At 36.4% G+C, this 18,015-nt stretch overlaps 3 protein-coding genes across 13 annotated transcripts in view; 1 reads left to right on the top strand and 2 right to left on the bottom strand.

Moving 5' to 3' along the window:
- Window positions 1–3,996: 3,996 nt before the first annotated feature.
- LOC107734435 (protein Mis18-alpha-like) lies at window positions 3,997–8,188 on the bottom strand. Its single transcript, XM_016546386.1, has 5 exons — window positions 7,883–8,188; window positions 5,747–5,813; window positions 5,518–5,640; window positions 5,271–5,370; window positions 3,997–4,461 (listed from the first exon to the last, which is right to left on the bottom strand). The coding sequence occupies exons 1-5, from the start codon at window positions 8,091–8,093 to the stop codon at window positions 4,384–4,386; spliced, it is 579 nt and encodes a 192-aa protein (XP_016401872.1). The 5' UTR covers window positions 8,094–8,188; the 3' UTR covers window positions 3,997–4,383.
- Window positions 8,189–8,526: 338 nt separating this feature from the next.
- On the top strand, window positions 8,527–13,519 carry LOC107734450 (protein eva-1 homolog C-like). 2 transcript variants are annotated; one of them, XM_016546413.1, is made up of 8 exons: window positions 8,527–9,162; window positions 9,965–10,161; window positions 10,392–10,515; window positions 10,604–10,753; window positions 11,183–11,326; window positions 11,814–11,891; window positions 12,017–12,103; window positions 12,777–13,519. In XM_016546413.1, exons 1-8 carry the CDS (start codon window positions 9,048–9,050, stop codon window positions 13,196–13,198), a joined length of 1,317 nt encoding a protein of 438 aa, XP_016401899.1. In that variant the 5' UTR covers window positions 8,527–9,047; the 3' UTR covers window positions 13,199–13,519. The 2 variants fall into 2 exon arrangements, with proteins under 2 accessions (XP_016401899.1, XP_016401900.1); XM_016546414.1 differs by having other exon boundaries at window positions 9,059–9,162; window positions 10,081–10,161.
- Window positions 13,520–13,883: 364 nt separating this feature from the next.
- Window positions 13,884–18,015, bottom strand: part of cfap298 (cilia and flagella associated protein 298) — a 13,690-nt gene continuing 9,558 nt past the window's right edge. Inside the window, exons 1-9 of one of the 10 annotated variants that reach the window (XR_001639098.1) lie at window positions 16,508–16,653; window positions 16,244–16,424; window positions 15,851–16,018; window positions 15,706–15,773; window positions 15,451–15,609; window positions 14,892–15,023; window positions 14,640–14,735; window positions 14,218–14,441; window positions 13,884–14,142 (exon numbers count right to left, since the gene is read on the bottom strand). Coding sequence is in view for 8 of the 10 variants with exons in the window: in XM_016546417.1 (XP_016401903.1) it covers window positions 14,334–14,441; window positions 14,640–14,735; window positions 14,892–15,023; window positions 15,451–15,609; window positions 15,706–15,773; window positions 15,851–16,018; window positions 16,244–16,424; window positions 16,508–16,528 (933 nt within the window). In the remaining 2 variants the exon portion in view is untranslated. Of the gene's footprint in view, window positions 14,442–14,639; window positions 14,736–14,891; window positions 15,024–15,450; window positions 15,610–15,705; window positions 15,774–15,850; window positions 16,019–16,243; window positions 16,425–16,507; window positions 16,654–16,697; window positions 16,779–17,422; window positions 17,514–18,015 lie in introns of those variants that run through there. The other 9 variants (XR_001639099.1, XM_016546417.1, XM_016546422.1 and 6 more) reach the window with 9 other exon arrangements.

The following is an 18,015-nucleotide window of genomic DNA, read 5'->3' as shown; positions in this document are numbered from 1 at the left end:
TGTCCTCACAGGGCTAGTTGTCACATGTTTTCAGGGTGAATTTATTTTTGAAAGTCAGTTTCTGTATATGGACACCGAATGTCGTCACACTGTAAGGGGTAAGTTGTCACAATAAAACAATTAAACTATCTTAGACTTTTCAGCTAAATTATAAAACACAAAACATTGATTCAATGTAATGTAAAAATGATTGTTTTGGCAAACAAATATTTCATATTCTATAAATGTATAACTTTTAAAACACATGTGACAACTCTAAACCACAAAATACTGTTTCAGTGTAACGTAAAAAGCATTTTGTCCAACAAATATAAAAAAAATAATAATTATATTTTTAAAAAATCATTATATCAATTATAAAATGATTTTTATATATTAAAAATGATATTGTAATTTTGGTTTTGAGGCAAGAAATCCCAAAATTATTTTACATTATTTACAATTATGTATTACAATTATTTAACAGAGTTTTGAACTAAATGTTGGAATCCAAAGCATTTGGCCTGTAAAATAATTGGCATACTGGATTTAAAAAAAAAAGCACATTCTGTGCGCATCAGCAAGCTCAACGTGTCACAATTCTTTCAATCATAACTCCAAGGAAATGTTGAGGCGAATACAGGCAAATGTGGAAGCAGCTGTTGCACGCAACACTCAATTTGCATATTAGCAAGAATGGACTGGCAAATCCTGTTTTGAGCTTCACTGCTATTGGAGGGTTTGTCTCTACAGTCCTCGTGTCGATTGCCTCACAGGGTTATTTGCAAAGAAGTAACCTTCGCTTAATCAGACTGTCTACATTATTGATTTCCAGTCCACCCAGTCCTCCAGGACAAAGTGTGCGTGCGTGTGTGTATGTCTGTGTGAGAGGGAGGTGAATGGGGTGGGTAAGATCATACTGAAAGTGCAGCGCGCCATCAGCACTTCAGTTCAAGTGAGATGCACTTTGCAGATGCAGATTGCAGCCAGCGTCCATTAATCAAAATGACAGCGGCTGGCGGAGCAGGTGAAAATAATTAGGCTATGGGAGAAAAATACATAAATTAACAAAGACACGAACATATGTACAGTTCAGTCGTCTTTCATTGGTGAACAATGAAAATAAAATTGTGTTTTTAATTTTAACTAAACGAATCACATCATTTTTGAAATTCATATATTTTTCGTTTAAATTATTATTTTTAACTCATGAACGAATATGCCTCTTCAATGTACGAGTTTGAGATTTGACGAGGCACTGAACCAGACATGTACTTCGTGAACGAAATGAACCAGGCGTCTCGTTCGAAAAAGAGTGAAGGCCAAAGTAAAGTATACTTCGGTTTTTACAGTGTAGTACGTGATGCAAATTTTGTCACTAGAATAATACGCTAGCACCATACGATTTTTGTAAGGTCGCACATGCGTAGGATGACCATACGGGCCATTATTACGGGACGCACCCTTGCCAGGATTTCTATATTGCCTAAAATATCCAGGTCGATCGTTGTATGACATCATTTCACAAGAGCTAGAGAGCAGAGCGGACGGCTCCTTATGCTTTCAAATCGCTCTCGCGGTACTTTGGTGTCATACAATGATCGGTGCGCAGCTTCAGGTCGAACGAACAAACACGTGCGCGTATTTGCCTCGCTTTGATCGTTCTCACCTTCTCACGCGCGACGCGCCACGATTGGTCGATTATGTACAATACCTGCATGTTATTGGTCAAACTAGGCCTACTTTGGATTTTTTAGGCACTATAAAAAACATGGCCAGGACGCATCCCGTATAAATGGCACATATGGCCACCCTACACATGCGCATTGATTAGTTTTGCACTAAAGTGGCAACACTGGGGGCCGTTATGTTTATCAGTAAAAAAAATAGCAGACTACAACAACACAGGGCCGCATTGACAAGCGCTTGAGGCTTACGAGATAGCAGCAACTTTAGTTTAAAAGAGGAAAAGGAAACAGTCCTCCATAAAATGTGCTGCACACATCTGAATATTTGGGTTGAACTGTTCTGGAACAGTCAGTAGAGTGAGCAGTGGCCGGCGGGCTAGAGTGAGGAACGGCTAACTTTACAGATCTTCTTTATGCACCAAGAGCTTGTAACACTTCAAAGAGAAAGGAAAAATTGAAATCACATCATATGACCCCTTTAACAAATTGGTTGAGTGAACGATTCAGAAACACAACTTTCGGCACCTGTTGTAACGATGGAAGCAGGAGAACAGGACACTGAAGAATCACTGAAGCGAATCTTAACTAATATTTTATGTAACCTTTATCTTGAGTGCATTTGTTGAACGCAATAACTATAAAGTTTTAATAATCGTTCTATAAGAATAGGAATGTTCACACCTCAGATATAAGAATAATGACATGCTATAAGTACCTTATTTTTTCAGCGGACAAACGATAAAACATTGACGGCCAGTCAGAATCAACGGGGCTTTAAAGAGCTGGAGCATTTAAAGGACTAGTTCGCTTCCAGAATAAAAATTCCCTGAATTTACTCACCCCAATTTCATCCAAAATGTTCATGTCTTTCTTTCTTCAGTCGCAAAGAAATGAAGGTTTTTAAGGAAAACATTCCAGGATTTTTCTCCATATAATGGACTTCAATGGTGGCCAACAGGCTGAAGGTCAATTTGCAATTTCAGTGCAGCTTCAAGGGGCTCTACACAATCCCAACCGAGGAATATGGGTCTTGTATAGCGAAACGACCGTCATTTTCTAAACAAAATAAAAATGTATATACTTTTTAACCACAAATGCTAGTCTTGCACTAGCTCGACTTCACGTATTATGTAGTCACGTTGGAAAGGTCACGTATGACGTAGATGGAAGTACCGACCCAGTGTTTACAAAGCCAACATGCAAAGAAAGTCAAATGCCCTTTACAAAAAAAGGTAAAACAACAATGTTGCCGATTTTGAAGTTGTAGGAGAACATGAGATGGAGTTTTTCGCCCTACTTTACCTTTTTAAACCAGATTACACCGATGAAGAGCTAACAGCGCGTGACCACGTGTGAATTTGCAGACCTAGTGCAAGATGAGCATTTGTGGTTAAAAAAAAGTATATACATTTTTATTAATTTTATTTTGTTTAGAAAATGACAGATCGTTTCGCTAGACAAGACCCTTATTCCTGGGCTGGGATCGTGTAGAGCCCTTTGAAGCTGCATTGAAAATGCAATTTGGACAGATTTGGTTACAGTTATCGTTCTTGGTGTAAACGGGCTTTTACTGAGATGAATCCTCACCAACTAATACAGCTAGATATGATATGATGGCTATCTTGCCACATGTAGAGTGATGTTTCCCTCTACTGGACATAAACAGTAAACATGCAGGGATAATACCATGTGCTATACGCATGTTTTACCTCTTGTTCCTATTTTGAACTCTACTGGGTTTACAGGCAGATCGTAGGAGGAGTTCAAAGGCACAAGAATGAAGAACTCTCTGCGGGCGCGGAGATGGAGACCACGCCCCCACGAGCGACTGAAGCGCAATGTCATCAGACTGACAGACCCCACCCCTCGCAAGCTGGTTGGCTGACTCGCTGGCCGGCAAATAAGGAAACGACGGATGCGATGGCAACAGGCTCTAGCGACAGCATGCCGCTTTGTTTCCATGGCAGCATGCCCCTTAGATACAGCTCTCTGGTTGGTCCGAGGCGCACGGCTTCTATCTCAGCCGCTGTTGTTATGCTACCCCAGTATTCGGGGTTGGGGGTGCGCGCCTTTAAGGTCTCTACGAGTCTTTTCCCGCCTCCTGGTGTAGTGTTGCTAGGCACATTAGACAGGAACTGTAAACAAAAAAATGGCTTGAGCCGACATGCCCCCCTTCTCCCGCCACCCACATGCACCATCCACTTGTTATTGAACTAGTTTTTCAGTGGGTTGGGCAGGGATGTTTTGATGCAAACGATGAAGTATCAAAAACAAACCAGCGGAGGGAAAAAAACAACAACACGTGTTTTGCTTTTACCATTATATTTATTGTGCATGTTCACCGTGTGTATCCATCTTATAAATACTATCATCACATATGACAAGACAAGGATCACACCTGACAAAATATGAGATGCAAACAAACATGTTCTCCAGTAAGAGTGTTTTACTAACAAACAGTACAGCAGCTTTTAAATAATACAATTTTATGTTGTAATATCTAATATATGTACCTATATCCAATGGCATCTCTTAAATGTGTGGACCTTGACATTAATAAAAGGTAGGAAATAGTACAAATGTGTCACTTGCATACAACTGTATAGTAAATACATAACTGTCCAGACAAAACTATCTTACACTAAAGAGTCCAAAAACCTTATTCACAACAGACACATAGGATTATTACCTTCAGTCATAAAACAGACAGCTCATATCATTTTCCAGAACTGCACTGGAGGTTATTTTCAATCTCCAGTAGGCGTTGTCCTATTATCACAGCTAGAGATTTTATCTGAAAGGTACATTAGAGAATAGGAGGTCAGACAGAAACCACAAGACAAAATCTTGCTTAAAAAAATAAATATAAATATAAAAAATAAATATAAATCATGATTAAAACACATCGTTTAAATACGTAATTGTTTAAAACACAAAGTACAAAATACATATGTGGAAAATTATTAAAACATTCATTCACAAAAGACATTTCAATATCACCAGCCAGAATTTTCTTATCAGAAGTTTTTATTTGATTTATTTGACAAGTATATAGACAAGGAAGATGAAATTAAAACATGAAAATATCTGACAGACATAACTGTCAACACCCTTTTCTAGATCAAATTCTTCAACAGCTCCTAATATCTATTGTTTGCAGGACTCAATGACCAAACAGAGCGCTGGCAGCAAGAGAGCGCCATCTGCTGTTTACTTGTGCGTGTTAAAAACCACACAGAAAGCAGATATCCTATATCTACACCTTTAATTCTGTTTTCTCCTGTGTGGTCCCCACACATACTGGAACACATTTCTTTTAGACATACATTTGTTTTAGCATTAATTTCTTTTAGCAAAAAAATAAAGAGTGAAAATTCAAAATTCAGGTTCTATTGTACCTAATGTTTTAAAACAATACATTTCCTCTCATCAAGTTTAATATAAAATATTATTTTTGTCATATTCTCTACACATTCAATATTGCCATTAATCTCTGCATTTGTAGTGCAAAAGAAATTGCTTATTTTTAAACAGCGAGAGACTTGCATCGGTTTACATCATGTTTGCAGATCAATAATTTAAACTAAAGATGAGCTACTTTACCTCTGTCATCTGCTGTTCTACAATGTTCTGGTACTCCAGGGTCACTGGCTTGTCTTTGTCTAATTCTTGCACCCGCTGGCCTGGACTGCCGACTACATAGCTACAGAAGGACACAATCATATCCTCAATGTGATACATGAGATGTGGTGGCAATCATGCATTGGCAATAATTACACACACACACACACACACAAAAATAAAAATATATCACACATTCACACAGGCTTGTGCACAATATGCTACTTACCTTTCAATATTTTCAACATTAAAGCAGAAAAGAGATCTCTTGTAATCAAGCTTTTTTGGGGTTGATATGTACATAATTCCTAATTCTGAGCAACAGCCACGGCAGGTGAGATTCACAACAAGGCTGAATGTGAGAGACAAAATTTCAGAGACATTGATTTCATGTTTAGGCGGGAAAACACATCTATTACTCTACATACATATATAAATTAATAAAACAAATATCTCACCATCCAAGCTCCTTTCGGGTACCAGAAACAAAGGGTTCTTTGCCTATGACAACATTGTCAGTGATCCCTAAAAATCGAGATGCAAATGTCAAGAACTTTTCAATGTGCTAATAAGTATTACTCTAATACTCCCGTTATGTTTTGCATAGTCACTGTTATGACTTATGAGTACATATATACCTACATTTCGATTTCAGATGTTTAAACTGTTGTTATCCACAATTGTATTATGCTATTTTAACAAATGCATGCAAAGTAAAAACTAAGGTAAAAAACTTTAATATATTTTAAAATGTAATTTATTTCCAGAAGGCAAAGCTTAATTTTCAGCAGCCATTACTACTGTCTTTAGTGTCACATGATCCTTCAGAAATCATTCTAATATGCTGATTTGCTGCTTGATATTTTTGTGGAAACAATTTTCAGGATTCTTTGATTAACAGAAAGTTCAAAAAAACATATATACACATACACACACACACACACACACACACATACACACATATATACGCCGCTGTTCAAAAGTTTGTAATCAGTAAGATTTGTAATGTTTTTTAAAGAGGTCTCTTCTGCTCATCAAGGTTGCATTTATTTGATCAGAAATACAGAAAAAAAATGTAATATTGTGAAATATTATTGCAATTTTAAATAATGGTTTTCTATTTTATTATACTTTAAATTATCATTTATTCCTGTGATGCAAAGCTGAATTTTCATCAGCATCATTACTCCAGTCTTCAGATCACATGTCACATGATCCTTCAGAAATCATTCTTAAATACTGATTTATTACTGTTTTGCTGCTTAATATTTTTTTGGAACCTGTGATACTTTTTATCAGGATTCTTTGGTGAATAAAAAGTTAAAAAGAACAGCATTTATTCAAACTAGAAGTATTTTGTAAAAATAAACACTACCATTCAAAAGTTTGGGGTCAGTATTTGTTTTATTTTCTTGAAAGAAATTAATACTTTTCTTCAGCAAGGATGTGTTAAATTGATAAAAAGTGATATTAAAGACTTATATTGTTAGAAAATATTTCTATTTTAAATAAATGCTGTTCGTTTTTACTTTATTCATCAAAGAATCTTGAAAAAAGTATCACAGGTTAAAAAAAAATTTGTTTCCAACATTGATAATAAATCAGCATATTGGAATGGTTTCTGAAGGATCATGTGACACTGAAGACTGGAGTAATGATGCTGATGAAAATTCAGCTTTGCATCACAGGAATAAATTATAATTTAAAGTATAATAAAATAGAAAACCATTATTTGTAAATTGTAATAATATTTTACAATATTACGGATTTTTCTGAATTTTTGGTCAAATAAATACAGCCTTGATGAACAGAAGAGACTATTTTTTAATAATGTTATTTTTAGCAGCATCATATGACCCCTTTAAAACACATTAAAAATCTTACTGATCCCAAACAGCAGTGTTTATATATATATACACAGGGTGCGATTTGCCTGGGGGGATTTCCCCCCCTCTGGTCTATGCATCCCTGCCTCTGCTGAATTATTTTTACCCACGGTGGGGATAAAAAAAACATCCCGCGAACCCGCTCCGACGGCCCGATCTGAATCAAATGATTTGCGATACGCAATCCAATTGGAGCGTTTCGAAACAGTGAATCGTTTTGCGACGCAATGGTTTAACTGATTCGGAGTTTCAAAAAGCTCCGTTGACGCTGTGTTCTTTGCTCACTTTCTCTATATAATCTATTCGTTGTTTGAATAACTGTGGACATGAAATCATTACAATTAATAGGCCTAACTTACAATGTTTTTACTAAATTGTGATCACGTTAAATACAGTTTCCGTCGTATTAAAAACATTTCATGACATGTCACCTATTATCTAACGTTAACGTTACTAGGGGTAGTTGGGTCAGCCTCCGCCTATGGAGTTTTATACGCCTATAAAAAGTTCCAAATCACACCCTGATATATATTCATTTACTGTCAACTTTGGTTAATTTAATGCGTCTTGTTGCATATAAGTATTAATTCCTTTAAAAAAGATCTGACAACTAACCTCAAACTTTTGAATGGTAGCGTATATAAACATAACACAAATTAAAATCAGCATTTTACAGACAACAGCAATAGAAACGTAATAATCTCTTACGTTTGAGCATGATTTGGTTCTGTTCATCATCACTGCCCGCCCAGGACAGACTGTCACCGATGGGCAGCTTGCATTTGCCGCACATAAACACCGCTGGACCGTCGCTTTCTCCATCTTCCTCCACTCTGGTGCTGCTGCTATCAGCGGCACTTTCGCAAACAGAGAATGTTTTATAGCTACAGTCATCCGCAACTTTAATTTTGCCAGCCATTTCAGACGAGATATCAAAAGCGCCCACTCCAATGTATATTTTCACCACTTTTCAAATGTCTTCAAACGTACGCGGGCAGCTGTACTTCTGCGGATTTGCAGTAAGCGCAGATAAAATGACAAGCGCACAGCGGCCCCTGCTGCAACGGAGCCACAGTTTCACTTCATCGCGTGAGGTTTGATTTTAGAATATTATAAACATGACCAAACAGACATAAACACACAATACATACATTTCTAACACAAACACACTCACACACACCAACAAAATCTTTATTGGAAGAAAAGGTAGGCTATTTTTAACTATAATATATATATATTTTATAAAGGTTTAATAGTCCAAAAAGGTTTGGCTTCGAAGACAAAGCGCTTAAATGACTAGCCTACTTGAAATATTATATTAATCATTAATAATATGAATGATACTACTGTGAATGCATTTCAGTCAGATTGGTTACAATACTGTTGTCATTGCTGAACTCAACTTCACCGCCACGCCCCGTTCAAATGCGTTTTTCCTCAACATCCTCCTCAAAAGTCACTTTCTGAGTGCCAAGAAACCACCTATTAGCATTTGTTTTCTCACTAAGGACCCTAAAATCATCAGCAATGGATTGAATAATGCGAATGTCGCTGCTTTCAGGCGCCACTGACTTGTTGCGCACTTGTTATTTCCCTATAGGCTGCAACTCTCAGTGACTGCGTCTCTTTGAAATGTTTTCTTTTTGTGTTATATCCTCTAACTTCTTTTTAATCAAAGGAGAAACGATTTCGAGACGTTCGCTTTCTTACAGTTTGGCTTAAAAGGTCTGGGATGTCAAAGTCGCGGTATGAAAATATACTTTAAGCTGTGGCAGGAGCGAGAGAGAGAGAGACGGGAATTCCTGACAGCGTTTCTCCAGCACGCGTTTGAATGAACGAGGCTTTGATGCAGAAATAATTGAAGGATTTGAACATGATCTCAGCGCAGCACCTGAGAAGCTGCCGGCCACCTGTGCTATGTGTTCAGATACTTTACAGTGTTCTCATACTGTGGACCAAAGAAATGGATGGACTCTCCGATTTCTCAAGTGAGTCAATAATGTAATGATGATTAACAATAAGTGCAATATTCCCTAAAGGCACAGTATTTAAAAAGCATATTTTAAAAAGTATATTCATTTCTGTAACATTTTGTTGAATTGTTTCAACAATAAAAAACAAATACATAAACTTACATGTATGGGTAAGTGACAAATGTTTGTTTTCATGATGGTCTGATACATTTAAAAAAAATTTTTTTTACAATAATAACTGAGATTTAATGGCTCTAAAAATGTAACAAGTAAAAAGCATCCAAATAATTGATTTAAGCAGCGTAATTGTATGCATGTATGTGTGTGTGTATATATATATATATATACACACACACACTTTTTTAAGTACACTTTTTTGATGTTAAGTCCTACAAAAGTCAAAAATCAAAAAATCAAAAACTAGTTAATTGTAGAAGATGTGTATTCTAATTATATTTGGCATTTCTTCTGAATTTGCATTTCTTGATGTATTTTTTAATTACATTAAAAATGAATCAGATTGCATTTCTTAATGTATTTTGAATAATTTATCGTAGATCCAACCTCCCCACCTTTTCCTTAGATTATCTGTTTAGGATCATCAACAGTCAATCAGCTAAAGCCTACAAAAGTCAAAAATCAAAAAATCAAAAACTAGTTAATTGTAGAAGATGTGTATTCTAATTATATTTGGCATTTCTTCTGAATTTGCATTTCTTGATGTATTTTTTAATTACATTAAAAATGAATCAGATTGCATTTCTTAATGTATTTTGAATAACTTATCGTAGATCCAACCTCCCCACCTTTTCGTTAGATTATCTGTTTAGGATCATCAACAGTCAATCAGCTAAAGCCTGTGATGGAGACCTCCTGCTCCTCAGGTGTCCACGACACTCCACCATAACTATTCAGTTTGCATTTTATGGACAGAGTGCAGCCCTTCCCGGGATCGTGCCAGGAATGAGATGCCAATGGCGTAATCACAGCTGTTCTGCTACCACAGCACTGCAGGTGAGTAGCCTGTGCTTTGCTTTCGGACAAAAAAACAGACCTTTCATTTTACATGCACTAAACGCCAGCTTAATAAAGCCGTTTAGTACCTGTTAAATAGTCCCATGGTGAAAACAGGACTCTGTTCTTATTCACTTCTGGCTCAGAAAAAATGTGTGTTTTCCAGAATCATTTCCCCTGCCTTTTGTATAATGCACATTCTATGGTCTTTGATTATTCCTCTCTGTTAGAAAGTGCTCTCTGAATGCCAGGGTCATAGAAATTGCCAGTTTCTGGTCAATCATCAAGTCTTTGGCATAGATCCTTGTCCTGGAACCCCTAAATACCTCCATGTATCATACAGGTGTAAACCTAGTAAGTACTTCCTTCTTTAAAGCCTTAATTGATTATTTCTCCTTCAAATATTTACTTCTCTACATCAGTAAAGATATTTGTCTTACAGCAGAGCACAAGAAGAGAATAACATGTGAGGGAGATCGACTTTTGCTGCACTGCAAATATCCAAAAGTGCTGAATATCTACTCTGCTGTTTATGGCAGACAGTTGGAGGGGGAAGACTTGTGCCCATCAGAGGAACAACCTCCACCATTTGGTATGTTTTTTTGGGTTTAAGTAAGATTTATACTTAATATTATATTGATTTAATGGGACAGTTAGACCCTTTGCAGTTAAGACAGTTTGCTGTTAAATTAGTTTTTTATTATTTTTTTTAAGTTAAATTTGAGTGGTTTAATTCTGATAATTAGGTTTATCAGTGGTTATTAAATGTGTTGCAGGTTTGTTCTGAGAAAAAAAAAAGTAAAATGCATAATTTAAATATTGTATTGAGCTATAAAATGATGCATAGTTAGGATAAATAGGCTATTTTTTTATGAATTTCATTAAGTTATTATTATTAAAAGTTATTAATACATTTGTATATGGTTGAATCTATTGTAATATTCATAAAAAATGTTTGATTTTGAGAACATTTTATTTTTGATAAGACATTTTAAATTATTTTTTCTCTTCATTATTGCAGAATGTCTTTTTCACGGAGCTGTTGATGTGGTATCCAACATCTGCTATGGAAAACAGAGGTGTTTGTTTACCATAGATGAGGAACATTTCAAAAACCCCTGCCCTCCTGGAACAAAAAAGTATATCACTGTCCTCTATGCATGCGGTATGAATGCTCTCATATCCATCGAAATCTTCCCAAAGCAAATGTTTGAATGTGTTTTTTAAATGTCTTGAACTTTCTGAACACAGTTACAGTATGACGTGCCATCTTCACGGCATGGCAGATCTTTAATCAGTTTGAGATTTTAAATCATTGATTGAAAGTGTGGGAAAAGACTAACATGTGGCCTTTGTCTCATCTCAGATTGTTGATTTACCCGTCTGTTTTCTTCCCGTCTCATAAATTACAATGGAAGACAAAAGTTGTTTGGGAATAAAAATAGGGAATGAGCCTGGCATTTGTAGGCCTCAGGGCTTCCTGTAAAACTTCCGGTAATCGCTTTGAATGCCAGGCTTTTGTTACTGATTGGAAGGCAGGGTCAGTTCACAGGAAAAATAAAGATTACTCATCAGCTTTGCATTGAAAGATCCTGGGAGATACCGCCTGGGAGTTGGAAGATGTTAACTCTTTGTACTGTGCCTTTTTTAAGTTCCAGAAAGTTTACTCAAGGAGGCTGATCCCAGCAGTTTCCAAACTACCTCAGTTCCTAACCAGAGCACAAAAGAAGGTGACAGTACACAATACAATGTACTTTATATACATATACAGTACACCATACCGTTTACTTTATATAGAACATCTGTGCAGTTGAGGTAAATAAACTGTTAAATTATTTTGTATCATTATTCATAGGGGAACGCCCAGTTACCAGAAGTTCAAAGTTTCCAGAGAACAGGATTATTGTCAGCAATTCTTTAATGGCATATGGCTACATTACAGGTAAACTGAAATATTTTAAATGTCTTAAACATAAACATGCCTGGATTCTTTTTTTTTTTTCCTTTTCTTTATGAGCCCAGTCAACATAAAGCAGCCCAAATGAAGGAATATATTTAAAAATATAGTGGTTTATATAAAATATTTTATATAATTATATAATTAAATGAGAATGCTAGCATTATTTACTCAACTTCAAGTATTATCAAACCTGTTTTTATTTTACCCATGCAATACAAAAAGAGAATTTTAAGAATCTTCATGTATTATTTTTATATTTTATTTTAAGCTTGACACAGTCAATTAGAATTACTTTTATGTGGAAAAAATCCTCAAAATTCTCCTTTTGTTTTCCACTGAAAAATAACTGCATATCACTGTAAAAATAACTTTTCAAAGTTGTTAATAAAACAAACATTACTGTTACATTTTACAAGAAAATACATTTCAGTATACTTCAAAATTTCACATTAAATTAAACGTGTTACTTGCCGTTTCTTTGCAATTATTTGTGAAATTTACTAGCAATTTAATAAAATAGGAATAAAAATAGTTTCAAAGTAAATCCAACACTAGCTTTGTGTACGCATTTAGAACGACATGAGGGTAAGGCAATAATTTTTTACTATTCTTAACAAGTACTCACAAGTCACAAGGACTTTTCTCTTTCTCTCAGAGCATCCAGAGATGGCAGGACTGCTTTTCACATCAAGTGTTTGTGTGGGGCTTCTGATTGTTCTAATAGCTGTTTCAACACAGCTAACCTGCAGTAGACATCTAAATACAACTAGAACATTCAGGAAGACGAGTAGAACAACTAATCTGGAAGAGGAGGAGCCAATGAACCAGGATAATGACGAAGAGGAGGAAGATGAGGATGAGAAAAGGTCACTAATGGACAGCTCTAACCTGTCAGAGGTTGGCAAGAAGGTGTATTGCTGGGAAGATGTGACATACACCACAGAGGCAGCAGAGCTGATGGAGAGGATTGAGCGCAGAGAGCTTGTGATTCAGGAGATCAGGATGAACGCATACCTCAATGGAAACACATGCATCCTGCATTCATACATGCCAACTATTACGCAGAATGTGCAGTAGCTGTAGTTTCAACCAAAAGGAGTGAGCATTTTGAATGTTTTCTGTTACCAAAACACTGAAATTAAAGGTGAAGTGTGTAATTTCTGTATCACAACTGTCTTCAGACAGGTTTCCAGAGCACTCCCCTCATCTGCTATTGGTCTGCCACATAAATGGCCTGCCCCTAACTCACACTATTGGTTAAGCTAATTTTGCTGTTGTCTGGTAGCTCAAACAAACATACCGATATTTTGATAACATCACAGATTCACTGTGCTACTCTTTTTGAGAGAAATCAACCTACAACGGTCTCATAATAAGCCAGGAAAGATGTATTTTAACTTTAACAAATTACACACATCACCTTTAAAGATTGTCAGGTAAAAAAAAACTGATCTGGCACAGTGAGGACATAATAGCACAGAACAAGCAATACCTGATGTGTTTTTTTACTGCCTAAGCAGGGCAAAAGTTATTATTCTGTTCTAAAATTCTTCTTTTCAGTTAATAAAGTAGCTGTTGTATTACATTTTACACAAAGTAAAGCCATGTAAAGAGAAAAGTATTTTATAAATTATTGCTCTATTCAACACTGGATGAATAATGTATGTGGTTTTGAAAGTCAATACAAATTAAGAAGACTGGTAAAATATTTTTAATTAAAATGTATTATATTTAAAGGTGGAATCATAAAATGAAAATAAAATGAACACAAACAGATTGTTCTTTTATTACACAACATCACACTCAACTTTCCCAGTGAAACCACACCTCCCGATACTATAACCTCTCTTTTGCCTTAAGGATACCAACATGTTCTGTAATTCCTTCTCAATGCTCTCCAAATGAACTCTGTGGTGCGATCCTTAGAGCTGCACGGCAACATCCTGTCTTTAAACAGCATCAAGTTTCAAATGACTAACTGCCAGAGGCACAGACAAAAAGAGGAAAGGTGTTGCATCCTTCTGCCAATGAATCAGAACAGAGAAATTTGATGTCTCTCGCTTTGCATTAACACACATTTACAGTCTCATAAATACCTTTCATATGTAATGAAGGCACCAAATTGCATAAAAACAGCAGCAGTAGAGTCTAGAGATCTCTGATTTGCCAAATGGAAAGTAACTGTAGATCAGCTGTGATTTTCTCTGTTCATCTATCTTGGGCCCCATTTGATATTTGTGAGTCCCTGGAACTGCCTTTTTAGAGCTTGTCTGTCTGACCAATCGGACTGAAGATACGAGTCATCTCCCTCTTTTAGTTTCTATAAACAAGAACAAAACAGACCAAACAATGATAAATGCTCTAAAATAACAAATATAATTAGACATATGTTATAATTAATTAATTACACCTATATATGTGTGTGTGTGTGTGTGTGTGTGTGTAGAGAGAGAGTGTGTGTACAACATACAATAAGGATATAAAATTAAATCAAAAGAGTTAATTAGAGACCACTCACTTTTAGTTCTTCCTGCCTCTTGTAATAGTGCAGCATCATCTTTTTTTGTTCTTCTTCACTCACTAGTGGTTCTCGCGCTGGTGCACCCTGGCCTCTCTAAAATGAATGTGCAAACAATGGTGATCAGTTTTCATTTCATTAGGTCAAAACATCTATGTGGAAATTCAGGGCCAAATGAAATTTTTTGAAGATAAGTTTAAACACCAGATTAAGGTCAAAAAACTAAAACTGAAATTCACATCAAACACTTACTTTCTGAATTTTCACAATAATTTTTGTTTTCTCATTTTTCCCAACATAATCCTGCAGCTTTTTGCCCCTCTGCAGTTCTTTAGACGCCCACCACAGTTGAGCCTCTTCTTCTGGGATCACCTGTAATGAGGCCTGTAGAGGAGAGCCTTCATATCAGTATTACAGGCTTTGTTATGTTCATCAAACAAATAAAGAAAATTATATTGGTCTGTTTTATTAAACAATGTGCATGTAGTTGCTTAAAGGGATATTCCACCTAAAAATGAAAATTCTGTCATCATTTCCTCAGCCTCATGTTGTTCCTTCTGCAGAACACAAAAGAAGATATTTAGAAGAATGTTGGGAACCAAATAATATCGGAGCCCATAGACTTCCATTGTATGAACAGAAAAAAAGAGGGAGAAACATTTCTTAAAATATCTTCTTCTACTTTGTTCCACACAAGACAGGAGGTCATACAGGTTAGGATTAGGAACAACATGAGGGTGACTAACCGATGACAGAATTTTAATTTTGAGTGGACTAATTCTTTAAGAAAGGCAGAAAAGATTTCAGTTACCTGTGTTCCAGTAAGATCCTCTTGATTTTCAAACTCCATCCTTATTGGATCATGTGGAGGCAGCCCCATTGGGTAAACTATCATCACAGCTCCTCGCAACTGATCCAAAGCCTCTTTGACCATATCCATGGTAACGCAGACATTCGCTTGCACTTGTTTCTTTAGCGTAAATAAATACATATATCACAAAACAAATCAAAAGGCTAACAACATTTTGAGGTTTAGAAGTATTCTATATTAGAATTAGCTTCATACATTTGAGATTAAAGCTTTGGCTTCCTCCACTGTTTTCCTTAAAACTTCTTTCATCTTCTCGTTTGGAGCTAAATGGAAAGTAAGAGTTTAGTTAAACCAATTAATTGGGCACTTCAAATGTAAACTTTAAATGTGACCGGGCTACCATGTCCATTTCGACGTCCGAGCTCATCCTTCTTAAACTCAGCACCACTGCTGGGAATACAGCGGTCTTCCCATTCATCCTTTAGTTTGAGCTCCATGATCTGATCATCGGTCAGGCCTTGCATATTCAGTGAAAGAGAGATGCCATGATCTGCCAGCTCTGGAATTTCTATGGAGACATAAAAATGATTCCATGTTTTAATGCTATAATACGCAATCAAACGTTTCACACGTGTTTTAGAAATGGACTTTAGTTAATGTATCTGACACTTACACAATACATGCATTATAGGGAATTAATTCGTCTGTCAATAACATAAACTAGCTGAACCCAAAGAATGTGATGCATTTTTACTATTTTACATCATAAGCGTACATAACATTATTGTCATACCAGAGCAGATCCTGTCCACTTTTAATCTCCCATTATAGATGGCGCAGACCTGCTGGGTCAGTGTCTCTATCGAGACATCCACTGTAGTACTGAAGAGAATCTGACTCTCATCTCCTCGTTTGACGTGCAGCTGAACCATCTCCCACTTTCTGAATTTGTCCTGTGCAGGAATGTAATAAATCTGAGATTTGAAGATAAGGTAGATATATAACCACTGGACAACAACAACATATAAGTGTTGAGGAAACGCGACTATCGCCTCACTGTGTTTGCGTTTGTTGCCATGACACCCACAACACCGCGCTCCAAGAATATTCTAGCATGCTGTGAGAGCAGGCTGCATAATATATGAATTTAAGGAGGTAACGTCGTGAAATTAATAATACATGCAATAGGCAGAATTAAAACAAAACGAAAATAATTTCCACTATCTAATTATCCAAATTATACTTACTCTTGATTCAGTAAACTAACAGGAACGCGGATACGGCAACTGCCAACAACAGTAGTGATGCTATTTCCACCGGAAGTGGCGTATTCAAAATAAAAGCCCCTTCAAACGCTGTCTAAAATAATGTGAACTTATTCTTCACTCCTTTCTAGTTTACTACAAAGTAATTTAACCTAATTAATTTAACACGATAGTTAGTTTTCATTATTTATTCACAGACGGATACGCATTCAATGATATCAAATACATACATGATAAATATTACATAAAAGATGTACAGATCAAGTTACTCACTGGCTACTGGTTAAAGATTAATCGCCACTTATAAATCATTGCATGTAATAACATCTGCAAAACCAAAACGACTAGACGCGCACAAAATTTTGCTGTTTTTTAATCTCATCAAAACAGAAAGTCAGTATCGTCTCAATCAAATGATCCATAAAGTCAACACAATACAAATTTATATATTTTTGCTTCTTCCAATATTACTGGCACGAAAAACTATCGGAGTCTATCTTTAGATGTCAGAAGTTATTTAAAGTGAGTGAAGACCATAGACTGTATAAAAACAGGTGAAGACAGAAGAAAAACACAAGTACTTGCGCCGCGCGCAACACACAAGTGTATACTACAGGGAGCCGTGCTCAGGATTGGTGGATAGAGGGACAAGGGGGGGTGTCGCAGCAGGAAAATTCACGTGTAGGTCAACCTGGGATTTTATTTACCTCCTCACAGCCAGCTAATCTAGAGCAGTATGACGAGCTTTTATCTTCACGAAAGGCATAAAGGGTTTCTTCACCTCTGTTTTTAAACAGGAGAGATGAAACACAACCATTGCTTCCCGGCTTTTGTCAGCAAACTTTGGACACTTGTAGAGGCTCCGTCAACGAACGACCAGGGGCAAGTTCAAGCTCAAACCGGTGTGCACCGTTTGGCTACGGTTTCCGGTTTGAACGACATGTTTCCTGGAAACGGTGTGCAATGGTGTGCAACGGGCTTTGAGATGCGTTTTCTCTTGTTTGGTGGGGGTTTCATAAACTTTTCTATACCACCCTGATTATATAATGGTAAATATTACAATATCATAGCACAACAACAGTGATCAGCAATAATGATAAGCCTAATACTCACAATAAAAATAATAAGGTCATATAGATCATAACACAGTCTCGGAGGCAAGAAGTGGAGGATCCTTCTCCTGAAATGTTTGTCTTTTCATCCTGAAATGCGAGGCAAATGTTGGATCACAATAATTAGGAACCACAGTTTCCACAAATCCCTTCATTTGATTGGGATGTTCTACTTTATTCTGGAGGGG

This window comes from Sinocyclocheilus rhinocerous, unplaced genomic scaffold (assembly GCF_001515625.1).
Source record: "Sinocyclocheilus rhinocerous isolate Xijiao unplaced genomic scaffold, SAMN03320098_v1.1 scaffold1211, whole genome shotgun sequence".
In the NCBI taxonomy this organism is placed as follows: Eukaryota; Metazoa; Chordata; class Actinopteri; order Cypriniformes; family Cyprinidae; genus Sinocyclocheilus; species Sinocyclocheilus rhinocerous.
Note: the sequence above shows the minus strand (reverse complement) of the source record. Positions and strands in the feature narration are given on the sequence as shown.

Coding starts and splice junctions, on each gene's coding strand:
- LOC107734435 (XM_016546386.1), bottom strand. CDS start 8,093: ATGGCTGGCAAAATTAAAGTTGCGGATGACTGTAGCTATAAAACATTC. Junction 5,814..7,882: donor GAACCAAATCATGCTCAAAC/GTAAGAGATTAT, acceptor CTCGATTTTTAG/GGATCACTGACAATGTTGTC. Junction 4,462..5,270: donor TAGAACAGCAGATGACAGAG/GTAAAGTAGCTC, acceptor TGTACCTTTCAG/ATAAAATCTCTAGCTGTGAT.
- LOC107734450 (XM_016546413.1), top strand. CDS start 9,048: ATGATCTCAGCGCAGCACCTGAGAAGCTGCCGGCCACCTGTGCTATGT. Junction 9,163..9,964: donor TGGACTCTCCGATTTCTCAA/GTGAGTCAATAA, acceptor CCTTTTCGTTAG/ATTATCTGTTTAGGATCATC. Junction 10,516..10,603: donor ATCATACAGGTGTAAACCTA/GTAAGTACTTCC, acceptor TTTGTCTTACAG/CAGAGCACAAGAAGAGAATA.